Source organism: Caretta caretta, chromosome 5 (genome assembly GCF_965140235.1).
Source record: "Caretta caretta isolate rCarCar2 chromosome 5, rCarCar1.hap1, whole genome shotgun sequence".
NCBI classification, from domain to species: domain Eukaryota; kingdom Metazoa; phylum Chordata; order Testudines; family Cheloniidae; genus Caretta; species Caretta caretta.
The window spans coordinates 90936171-90949199 of NC_134210.1; the positions used below are offsets into that span (position 1 = coordinate 90936171).

At 39.3% G+C, this 13029-nt stretch overlaps 1 protein-coding gene across 7 annotated transcripts in view; it reads right to left on the bottom strand.

Moving 5' to 3' along the window:
- The window catches only part of DAPK1 (death associated protein kinase 1), a 122085-nt gene that overhangs the window by 47687 nt on the left and 61369 nt on the right, over window positions 1-13029 (bottom strand). For 6 of the 7 annotated variants that reach the window (XM_048849916.2, XM_048849911.2, XM_048849912.2 and 3 more), the window contains 6 exons: window positions 6619-6757; window positions 4956-5085; window positions 4606-4654; window positions 4488-4514; window positions 3847-3999; window positions 3652-3697 (listed from right to left, as the gene is read on the bottom strand). In XM_048849916.2, coding sequence (XP_048705873.1) covers window positions 3652-3697; window positions 3847-3999; window positions 4488-4514; window positions 4606-4654; window positions 4956-5085; window positions 6619-6757 — 544 coding nt within the window. Of the gene's footprint in view, window positions 1-3651; window positions 3698-3846; window positions 4000-4487; window positions 4515-4605; window positions 4655-4955; window positions 5086-6618; window positions 6758-7613; window positions 7788-13029 lie in introns of those variants that run through there. The other variant, XM_075128672.1, reaches the window with a different exon arrangement.

Genomic DNA, 13029 nt, shown 5'->3' on the forward strand with positions numbered 1-13029 from the left:
TCAGAGTAGCTGACTGCTCTATTAATTTGAAAGATCTTTCCAGAGTAACAAGGTAGCAAGTTTCAAAAGAAAGTTAACTGTTTTATAAACCATTTGATTTTTTTTAATCTTTAACCTAGGACTTCTATCTCTCGGGCAGAGACCCCTCCCCGATCATGGTGTACCAGCAAAGACCGGTTTTCTGTAAGGATTTCCTGGTTGATTATAAATGCAGCCCAGGTTTTGTTCTGCTTTCAAGATAATCAATTTGGTATCCAACATCTCCCATTTCATTTCACTAGTTTACAAGTCAAAACCCAGCTACAACTGCAATGGGCTCCAGTGCCGCATGCCACCTCTCAGGGATTACCTATATGACGAGTTAATGTGCGGCAAGCTGGTCTGTGAATTACAGCCCTCTTGCTGGCAGCACAATAAATGGCAGTGTAGACCCTGCTGCCATGAACTAAAAGTTTCATAGTGTGCTTTAGGTCAACGTGTACTATCGAACTTTTAGTGTGTGGCAGCGGGGTCCACTGGCCACTTAGTGCACAGCAGGCTAATGCGCTGTAGATTTACACTTGAGTAGGCACTCAATACAGACAAGCTCTCAGAGCGAACACTGAGCACCAACCCTCAGATGAGTGCATCCTTGTATTAAGTCAGGGGTGGCCAACCTGAGCCTGAGAAGGAGCCAGCATTTACCAATGTACATTGCCACAGAGCTGCAGTAACAGGTCAGAAGCCCCCGATCCACTCCCCAGCACCTCCTGCCCGCTGGCAGCCCCCACCAATCAGCACCTACTCTCCCCTCCCCCTGCAATCAGCTGTTTCACATGTGCAGAAGGCTATGGGGGGAGGAGCGAGGGCATGGCAGGCTCAGGGGAAGGGGCAAGGGCCTTGGGGGAAGGGGTGGAGTGGGGGCAGGGCTTGGGGCAGAGCAAGGGGATGAGCAGTGAGTACCCCCCAGCACATTAGAAAGTTAGCATCTATAGCTCCAACCCCGGAATCCGTGCCTAGGTAAGGAGCCGCATATTAACCTCTGAAAACCCACATGCGGCTCCGGAGCCACAGGTTGGCCACCCCTGCATTAAGTGATCTCGCATGCTCTGTGATTAGGAAGGCCCCAAATACCAGTGTACGATTTAGCTTAACAGGAAGATGTGGCTGGAGCTCATATGGAACAGGGGTACTAGATTGTTATATTTTTAAATAGGGGGCAAATGGTGGCAGGAGGACGAGATATCTAGAAAAATCAGGGTGTTCAGGCTATCAGACTAACTTCTTCTCTTGTGCCAGGAGCTGGAAAACGTGAACCAGAGTAACTACATTAATATAAAACTGCTTAAGTACAATTTCAATCAGCTTAAGTGTGTGTACATTTAGAGTTCCTATTAGTGTAACTAAACTGATTTAGTTACTCTATCTCAAACAGGGTGACATTTTTCAGCAGTTTTTTGCCACATAATGCAGATTTGGGTTGACAAAGCCATTTTGCAAATTCATATTGATTTTGGCTGTTTTGGTCAAAACTTTTTCAGAAATCTCAAACTGAAATGTTTCAGTTTTTTGGGTTATAGTCCCCAAAGAGACTTAACTGCCACTCACAGAACTGTGGTGGTATGGAGGTGGCCACCTTATACCCAATATCCCAGTGGTTGGAACACTCACCGGCTCTTTTGGAGGTTTGAATCCCCACTCTGAAGCAGGGATTTGAACCAAGGACTCCCTACTCCCAGGTGAGTGCACTAACACCTGAACTATAGTGTATTCTGGGTTGTCTGTCTCACAATCTCTCCTGGTGAAGCTGTTTCACATTAAATAAACAATTAAGTGTTTCTTTGGGGCAGGGGGAGAGAATGACTCTATAGTCTGGTAGTTAGGGCCCTCAGCTGGGAGACACCCATATTCCAGTTCCTGGTCCAATGAATACGTAATAATTTATACAAAGTGGAATATCTTTTAATAGGAGATACTGAGAGACACCCTCCCCCCAACAGTTAATACTTTAGTGATTAGGGCACTCACCTGGGATGGGTGAGACCTGAGCTCAAGTCCCTGCACCAGAGTGGGGATTCAAACCCGCATCTTCCACATCCTAGGTATAAAGGAGGCAACACCACCACCTTGCTTTTGTGAATGTCCTTTTGTGAATCTAGCCCTTTACTGCCAACATTCCTTTGCTTTATTAAATAAAAGGGGTCAAATGCCCAAAATGGAAACAAAATGTTTAGTTTCAGGTTGAACAAAACATTTTGTTCAATCCCAAACTATTTTGTTTTGAAACTGCCAGGGACCGGAAAAAAAATGGTTATTAGCACAGCTCTAACTCTAGAGCAAAAAAATCAGTACTAAACCAACTATTGAAGGGTAGTTATACTGTGAAGAGACTTTGTAAGAACATCTCAGAGAAGTTCCATGATTCTGGTTCAATGATTTGCAGATGAAATGCATATAGTTAACAAGCAGAGATTTTTTCCCCCTCCCCTGTCAGCCTTGCAAACTCAACCAAGTACCTTGAGAACCAAGCTGCTTCTTGTACATCATCATGACCCACCATAAAAGTTCTGCAAGCCAGAATATGTTCTTAGTGACATTTCCATCACTCCACTGCTTTTACTGGCTTTGCATAGGTATAAACTGACTGGAACTTAATGCATTATTATTGATTGTGCATAAAAAGGAACAGAATCCAGCTGACTTCCAGTTAGGAGTGCTGGCTCTGCAGGGCTAATAGCAGTATGCACTTATTTTGTCCCTCTTCATTTAATTCACAAAGGGAAGTAGACAGGACGGAATTTATGCAGGGAACAGATCTAGTGAACAAAGTGCAATTTTTACTCAAACTTCAGAGCACAACTGCATTTTAATAAGATCTAACAGATTATTATACAGCAGTGTGCTGGATGAGGCTCCCAGGAGTTCCTTGTTGAAATTATGTCACCAGTGAATGTTGGGATGATTGATGAAGTTAGGTCCTCTCTGGATACTGCTAAATCAAGTCTTCCAGAGATGACAAGTGGCAGGGGAAGGAACAATTTTATTTTAATTTTTCAAAACCACACTCTTAGAAATGGGCCAGATTGCACCAAGTGGCCTGTATGATCAAAAAAGGCCAGATGCCCTATTCTCCCCCTTGTAACCTAGATCTCTCTCTCCCCTGTGGAAAAGATGACACTATATCTTAGAAAACCCTACTCAAGCCAAGTATTAATTGGGAAAGAAGTGGATCAGTCCCAGCAGTTCTCTTCTCAGACCAATTAGGGAATGAGGAAGAGACATGGCTCTCCTTAGCTCAGTCATCATTTAGCCACACTTAAATAGAGATTTGAAAAGGTTAGGAAGAGGGAGAAACTGGATTTGATTCAGAAAATGTATCTTTGTTGGTACACTCTTTCCTGAACATTTGTCTCTCCCTGACCAAACAAAACTATCATCTGAATAATGGGCTACAGTACTTGCCCATAACTACCATGTACAGAACATAACTTAATTAAGTCTATAGCCAATACGCAGCATCCTTCCATTTAGCTTTGCAAACAGCAATATTTATTAAGTGGGAACACCACTTTATGCTTTCTAGTTTTCATGAAGTAGTCGAATAAGCATAAGTATGCATACCAGAGAATGATAAACAAAAGAGAATATAAAGTGATTTCCTTATACACTAACCTTGATCCAGGGATGCTGCAAGCTATCCAGAATTGTCATTCTTTTCCTTTAAATGGGAGAAAAAAAATACTCCTATTACTTTGTTGACTCTAGCAGATCATATTTAACTAATGAGCACAAATACAGAATACAAATTGAACCAGGATATGTAATTCAGGATACCACAGCAGAAACACAGGAACAGAAGTAACTCACTTTGGATCCTTAACTAGAAGTCTTCTTATAAAATCTTTAGCTAGGGCACTGGTATTACTGAAGAATTCTTCCTCAAAGTCATAATTCACAGCAGATACGTTTGCTAATGTTTCTTGTTTTGTTTCTCCAAGAAATGGTGATGCACCACTTAGGCTGTTAAAAGTAAGATTGGACACAGTACATATTATATGCTACATGCCATTTCATCCCTGCAAGATCTGACAAGGAAGTGCAAAAAAAAAAAAAAGAGGCTTTCTGCTTTTAGAGTTCAGACGTATCTTAAAGATGATGATCTTACAAAGACAAAAGCTGTGATTTAACTTCAGAGAAATTAAAATTAATGTCACTTTGGAACACTGCCTAATCATCTAAACAAGGCTTCCATCCCACTGTCTCAGCATTGACTCTTAGCTATTCTTTTAACAATTATGCTATAGCTTTTTTTATTATTCAACTTCAATTAGGTAAAAATCATGTAGAATCAATGCAGTTTAGTTAAGTGGCCATATGCTATGTATATGTCTTATTGACATCAAAAATACACCAAACAATTGAAAGCCAAGAGGACAGAATCAGAACATAATGTTAGAACAAAAAAATTAAATGTTCCCAAAGAATGATTTATGGATTTTGATACTTACAGAATGTAAGTTATTACACCGATGCTCCTGGAGAGAGAGAGAGAGAGGGAAAGAGTCAGAACAATAATATAATATATAATAATGACAACTACCATCTCAGAATGGTTCATTAACTTACCACATATCTGCCTCAAGACCAAGGGGTTCGTAGTTTACTATTTCAGGAGCTAAGAGAGAATGAATAGTATGTGAAGTACATAAGCAAACAAAGATGCAAACAGCAGTTTTATTTAATTCTGACACCTTAAAAACACTGATTTATAACCTGCAATGTCATTATAACAGAAAACCTTTTACAATGATACAACCAAGTTACTGCTAAGGAATATGGTGTACTTTACAAAATCTCAAAATGTCATTTACTGCACACAAATTCTGTAAATCATAGCTAAGTTGAGACATGCCATATGCACGATTTCATAGGCTTAAGGAAAAGAAAACAATATATAAGGCATAATCTGTACTCACCAACAAACTCTGGTGTTCCAAAGATATTTTTAAACTCATTTCCAAAGTCAATTTTGTGTGATAAGCCAAAGTCAATAATCTTGATGCGGGGCTTTGGTACATTTCTATCCAGCAGCATTATGTTTTCAGGCTTTCAAAACAAAAACCAACAAACAAAAAAGATTTCATAATATGCACAGGCTACAAGGCTACTAATGTGCTCGTTAGTTAAATATGTGTTTCAGTCTCTTGGCCTTGTCTTAAAAATATACGTGTTCCCTAGAGAAGCCACATTAGCTAAAACATGCTAATCCAAGTTAAAATCCTAAAGTGAAACCCTGGCTCCATTAAAGTCAATGGCAAAATGCTCATTGATTTCTGTGGTGACAGGATTTTACCTTTAGTGTAGACACTGCAGTTGTAGGTTAAACAAGTGTTAGCTGGCTGAGGTAAACCCTTGGCTCTCCTCTACCTGGGACAGCTAACATGTTAAAACTACAACTTCCTCTGATATACTAGGATTTTAACATGTGTTAGCTAGCACATGTTAAAAATTCACCTTTGTTTCCACAGTGTAGACATGGCCATTATCTTCAGGAGGACTTCAGCACCTCTTTAAATACCTTCCTTGAATTGAGATGCCTTCCTGATTTGGGGCCTATATACCTCCACAATCCAAAATCAAGAAGAAATATCAAAATGCTCAACACTTGAAAATATTGATGACTACGAAAAGAAAAAGCTAGTAAAATGATATTAAAAAGAATTCAACATATTAATGGAGTTCACATATGCAAAAATACATAGTCATTTCTCACATAATATTGCTTTTCTCTTTTCACTGACAGATTGATCTGAAACAGTCTTTTCACTTTTTGGAAATTGCTACTTGCTTCACAACCATCCCTGACAGTAAATAATTTTGTCGTCTTGTTTCAGTTTAAGGAAATGCAGATCTTCTGAGTGAGCATTAGATGCATGGAATGCAAACAGCACAGAAGAATTTTCCAGTTCAGAATGTTGCATCAAAATTAGAGTAAAAATTTTTGTCGGAAACTTTTTTTTTTTTGGGGGGGTGGGGCAAAAATACAAATTTGACATAAAAATTTTTGCAAATGTGTGTCGGTTTTGCCAAATTGTTCATGTAGAAAAAACACAATTTTTTTGGAAAAAAAGTCAAAGCATTTCGTGTCAACGTTTTTTTTTATTTGAAATGACCTATTTTGAAATTTCCTTAAATTTTATTTTAAAATAGTAAAAAATTGCTTGAAATTTAAATGAGATGTTTTCTTTGACCTCAAATTATTTGTTCTTCTGATTTTTCAAAATTGCCAGTGAACTGAAAAATTGATTATTTGCACAGCTCTAATCAAGGCCACATCCACACTACATACAATTCCTAACCTGACATAGGTTTCAAGATCATTCTTGAAAACCGTTTTCAGGATATTGTTTTGTTGGTAACTCCCAGTCTGTGTAAATGCGGGAAAAGCATTTTTTGATTTTTAAATTAAAGACGGTTGGAAACGATTACTTTTCATCTGAGTTCTCTCCCTTATCTACATAGGCTGGCAACCACATTTTCAAGATGTGATCTGTATTACAACTGGAGATTTTTTTTGGTAGCGTAATTGGGACTTTAAGGGGGTTGCTTACAGTACCCCAAATTATCTGTCCAACATACCTTGAGATCAAAATGGGCAATTTGCAGAGAGTGGAGATAGTAAACACCATTAAGGATTTGTTTGAGAAATTCTGTGGCCTCCTCCTCAGTCAGAGATTCCTTTTCAGCTAAAAAATCAAAGAGCTCTCCACCTGCAACACTGAGAGAAGAGGTGCGGGGGTTATTGGCAAGAACATTTTAACTTATTGATTTTTGTAGTTTAACTGTTCTCACAGCCATCTTATAAAGCATCCAGCAGCTCTTAATGACATTCATATCAAAACAGAACACGACAATTTACATAATTTAATACCTACAAAATCAGTAAGACTTTTTTCCCCTCCTCCTGAGAATACAGTGGAGAGATTTTAACAAGAAGTCTTGTGCTGGCTTATATAGCTTAAATTAGAATACCCCATACATGTGTACCCATCTTCACAGAAGTCAAAATTCAATGTTAAGTTAAGGAAATATATCTGAACACATATAACTGCTGGAATAGATAGAAAACTAAACTGTGTTTTAACATACACTAGCAGCAAAATGCTATGGACAATAATAGATGATTTTTAGGATTAGAAGGTATCAAGATCAGGGTTTATTCAATCTGCAGTTAGCAGCAGCCCCAACATGCTTTATTTGTGCTCAGAGCATTCCAAAACACATTCCAATCCTTGATTTAATCTAGTGCCTTAATCATTCATACTAAAACTGAACTCAAAACATGCCAAGCACTTTCTACAGAAGAAGACAGAGTTCCTGTCCTCAAGGGCATACCATCTGAAGTGAGAGTTTTAGGTATGTCAACAGAAAGACGACAAAGGTCAGAAAGGATGTGTAGGAAACCGCAGCAAGATTTGGACACAGCTTGGATATGAGAGAAGAGTGAAAGTAAGGAGTTGAAGATAATCCTCTTGTTATTTGAGGTAGGAGCCTGATCAACATGGATTGATGGTGATGTGCTCAGTGACTGAGAAGGGGGAGACAAGATAAGGACTTGAATTCTGTTTTTTTACCTATTAATGTATCTGAACACCATATCAAAAAAGTCTCCAAATTTCTCTCAGTTTGGGGATTCAAACTGAGACCACTGGTTGATTTGGTCACCTCTTGAATCTTAAAATTCATGTCATTAGAAATATACCGGAACCCTCAAAAGTTCTTTTATTTTTCACTCCTTCACATAGTGATTTTCAACAGTCTGAAATTCAAAATTACAGCTTAAGGACAATATTTGAGATGCACAGAAGCATTGGTATTAATTCTGTCCACTAGCGTGATCTTAAAATTTGATCAAGATTTGAAGTTTTGATAATTAAAAATAGGATTCATATACAACAATAGCTTTATAATCAGTGTAAGTTTTTGAAAATACATTTGACTTGCTCTACGAGGTCTATAAGGTGCCACAAGTACTCCTTTTCTTTCTACTAGGTTTATTTTTCATGAGACAACTTTCAGCATTGTAATGCAAATTTCATATAAAGTGTATCTTAATGAGTTCTTACTGCTTGGATCAAGATGGGTGGAAAACAAGTCTTTTTTTAAGTGACATTTTCTTCCCAATAATAATGATAATAATAAAGAATAAAGGAAACTATAATAATTAAATACAAAAATTAAAGACTATAAGGGAAGGTGATCAGGTTTAACTCCCTTTGTTAGTACAGCAGTATAAAAATGAAATACCTACAAATTAAACACGGCTCATTATTTTGCCCGACGTCAGTTGAGAAGACCTTACAAGCATGCGTGCACATGCGCGCACACAGATACACGAACACACACTCACTCTCTGTCAGCTATTTATTGAATATTTCAGAGATTCCCCTAAGATATGGTCCATAATCTACAGCCCACAGCTCTTTCTGGTGGTCCAGGGAAAGGTGGCTGATCACATGCTGCTGGCTTTCCTCCTCATCTAGCGTTACTGATTTGTACTAAGAGATCGCTAAAAATATATAAGCTAATTTCCTAATAATATTTGTCAATGTGAGTGTTTCTTGTAGTTGCCACAGGGATAAGAGAGTAATGAGGAATGGAAAGGGAGACAGTCACGAGACAATCTCTCTTACAGGCTAGATCAGGGGTTCTCAAACTTCATTGCACCGCGATCCCCTTCTGACAACAAAAATTACTACATGACCCCAGGAGGAGGGGCCAAAGCCTGAGCTGCACCACGCTGAGCTGGGGGGGCCAAAGCTGAGGCCCAAAGGCTTCAGCCCCAGGCAGGGGGCTGGTAACCTGAGCCCCACCACCCAGTACTGAAGCCTCAGGCTTCAGCTTTGACCACAGGTGGTAGGGTTTGGGCCTCAGCAAGTCTAAGCCAGCCCTGGTGACCTCATTAAAACAGGGTCCCAACCCACAGTTTGAGAACCGCTAGGCTAGACCATATCTTTAGAGAGAGTGTTTAAGGACCCCTGGGCTATTTTCACATACCTTTCTTGAGTAACAGGCACCGGTGGGTGCTCTGGGGCTCAAGCATCCATGGAAAAAAAACCAGGAGGTGCTCAGCACCCACCAGCCACAGTGGTTCCTCTCCAGGGCTTACGGCCCGATCAGCTGTTTGGCGGAGGGCTGCTGGGAGGCACTTGGCGGAGGGGGCAGAGAGAAGGGAGTCATGGGCAGATAGGCCTTGGGGAGGGAGCAGGGGTGGGAGAGGCGGGAAGGAGCCTTCCAGTATGGGCAGACAGACATGCACTTTGAGCTAGCAAGCTAAATCAGTGGCACGTCTGCAACAGCACGGGCTTGGGCCTAGCCACTTGAGTACAATCCCGCTCCAAGCCCCTGGGTATAGAGTCAGGTGGCTAGCCTGGGCCGCTGCAGCCACACTGCTATTTTTAGCGTGCTAGCTTAAGCACAGCTAGCATGTGTCTGTCTACTCACGCTAAGAAGTGCCCTCCCAGCTGTAGTGGAGATGTACCCATAGGCTTCTATCATAAACACGAGGGAAATATTTAGGAACACACTAACAACTTCCACCAATGTTTGCTTGCATTGGAGTGCCACTTGGTCTCCTCTACAGTCTCATCTTTAAAAGGTGAAACTAAACAGCGTCAATTCCCATGGCAATTCTTCAGCACGCGGCCCCAACCCAGTAAAGCACTTATGTACGTGCTTAACTTCAAGCACGTGAGTAGTCACAATGAAGTCAGGAGGTGGAGGGCAACACAGCACACCATCACCTAAAACTGACCTCCCCACTTCCTCTTTCAGATTCCTTACAAATCAAGCTGGTTAGTTTTAGCTTCATTACGATGCCCTAGCATGCACCATGTTGAGCTGAAGCCAGTTGACGTGACTTAGGAGAACTGAAAGGTAAATAAAAAGGGTTTGCTTTGACGTTGCAATGTGATTAATGTCCCTATTAGCCTCACTAACCTGGACCGTTCAGCACATTTTACTCAAGCAGATGGAATTTTAAGATTTTATTTTTAGTTCACCTGTAAGTAAGAAGAATTGCTGTAAGTATCCACAGAGGTTCATGAAGCTAGAGCTCAGCAGCGTGACAGTAACCAGTGACTGGATAAAAATTGCTTCCTGAAGGTAGTACAGATAATTTATCAGGCACTGTATTTTGATCTTTTTATACAGACTCTCAGAGTTCTGTATACAGTATTTACATAATGCCTGCAATATATTCTCTGCTCATTTTCTCTTTTTTCCTAGCTGCTGATTGAAGTTACTGGATAAATTCAGAGTTGCTCATTTGTACGCTAACAACTCCGATTAGCAGAATGTGTGTGACTGCTATCCACAGACTCTACACAATGACAATTCAGATTTACAGGGTAACTAAATTAAATTCAAGTCACATCTAATTTCCATTACTGTTAAAATAAACTACAAAATCTTCTCACCTTTATAGTCACCCTAACACAATGACTTTCCTTGAAGCACTATACTTTTCTTCATTCCTACATAAAACCTTTCAGTTTACACATAATACAAGAATATGCAGAGCATATTATGAAAGCAGAACACATTAGGTGCAGTTATATATTTCTATGAATTCCTGTAATGCAGTGTTTTGTATTATATTATATCCAAGCACCAAATCATTTTTATATTAACCCTGCATTCTAGAATGTTTTGTGCAACCATTTTCACATGTTCATAGCAAAGTCAACATCTACTTCTTCCTTTGGGTTTTCCCACAATTTGTGTGAATAAAATTAGTTAACAATAACTGGGCTATTACAAAAGATATTTCTATAAACATTTATTGGTACAAGCATTGCCTGACCTTCCAACAGAATATTAAAAGTGAATTGTACAGATGTGTTTACATCAGGCAGGTTCTCCCTGTGGGAAAGGAATTGTATTGCATCTCTGGAGAACAAATAACTATGGATAATGTTTTTACAAGTTATCAGGCCTCCTTAACTATGATATGGGACTAATCACCAGCTCCCACAGGATATCATTATGGATCCTAAACATGGAGCTTGGAACCAATTAACTTTCAAAACTAGTGGCATCAACTCCTAATGTCTAAGCCATGTGCCATGCTGCTCATACTCCAAAATGAATTACATAATTAAAAGGTTTCAGAGTAGCAGCCGTGTTAGTCTGTATTCGCAAAAAGAAAAGGAGTACTTGTGGCACCTTAGAGACAAACAAATTTATTAGAGCATAAGCTTTCATGAGCTACAGCTCACTTCACTGGATATCTGATGAAGTGAGCTGTAGCTCACGAAAGCTTATGCTCTAATAAATTTGCTCGTCTCTAAGGTGCCACAAGTACTCCTTTTCTTATAATTAAAAGGATCATCTGAGGATTTATGGTATGATGAAAAATAAACGTATTTGAAGAAACTTTAATTTTAAGCCCAATAGGTTTAAAAACAATCAAAGCTGCTTAGAATTGGAAATGGGGAGTGAATCAGGAAAGTTAGAAAAAATTCTTAAGCTGTTTGGGGCATTTTTTCAGGAGACTCAATTTCATAATTTTTCTGGAATCGTACCAATCTGGGGATACGCCAGTGTTAGAAAAAGAGTTCTGACCCAACAGATTTCCTTAGCTTGTTCCGTCGGCCTGTCTGATAGCAAAAATGTTTCTTCTAGGCTGTCCACAGTTGGAGAAGTCTCAGGTAACTCCTTGTTTCGTTTTAGAATGGAAATCTTCATCCCAACACTATGACAAAATATCTCGACCTCTGCTTTATTGTACCTTCTAGATTCCTACACTGACTATTTCAGAGCAACCTTCTTGCGCTGTGCTGTTGTCAAGACAAAAAGCCTCTTCCTTTGATGAAAGAGAGATTAATGATGGACAGAAAGTAAAAAGGTTACAGTTTAAACAACATTTTGAAGAAACATGGGAATTCATTGTTTTTGTTAAGTAACACAGCAATTCCATTATAAAGTAGAACTGGTCCCTATTCTTGTGTTCAGCTTCCAAAAGCGATTAAGCGAGCTTGACTATTTGTGTCCTACAAATATTTATTTACACACATACACACACTCCAACTAATAAGGTTGTTACTTAACAGCAACTACTTACACCACCAAACAGCCCAGGTCCCAAAAAACACACCTAAACTGCACATTGGTGTTACCAATGGCTGTCGTCACACTCCCTCGTATCAGGTGTGCGAACATAAATGCTGGTCAACAATTCCAGATGCTTCCATAACCTACAAACATTAACTCATAATAGGTATGCAAGAGTTCTAAGGGGAGAGTTCATCACTACCATTTTCATTCTTTCAAAATTAGATACAAAGCCACTCAAGAGCACTCTCTGCCTTAATAAAAACCTCATGGTGAAACAATTAAAAGCAGCTGACAGTTACAGCCACCATGACTTTTTTTTTAAGCTTCATCTAAGGCCAAGACAAGACCAGTACCATGAAGTTTCAGAGAGTCTGAAGAACTGGATGAGCTAGGTGAACTTCAGGCTGCTGGCTGTAAGCTAATTCCTTACCTCTCATGATTAGTAAGATGAAACAGGAATATAACGGGTCCACTACTAGTTGAGACTGCTAACTCAAGTAAGCAGTTACTGAAATCATCAGCATTCCTGAACATTGCATTTTTGATCCTCCACTTTTTAGGATAAGTAACTGAAATAATGGTAAGAAGGTGACAACTTTCTCTCTGTTCAAGAGGAAGAGTTTTATATGAAATCAGAAGTGCACGTATATGTAAAAAAGTAGCTGTCGCTAAAATGTCTGAAGTCATCTTATTCCCCACCATAAGAAATTATTTCTCTCTCTCATCTTTAAAATAAATGTTCATACTTCAGATTTTTCATTTCATCCTATTCAAGTTTGAAATTTGCTATAAAAACATCTTGGGGCTAACTTAATATTTTTTACTTGGAAACCACCTAAGAGATGTTCTCCCCAACATCAGAGGGCAAAACATGTCTGCAGAAAAAGAGGTAGGAATGCATTATTTTATCCCTAACATTGCAGTGAAAGAGTC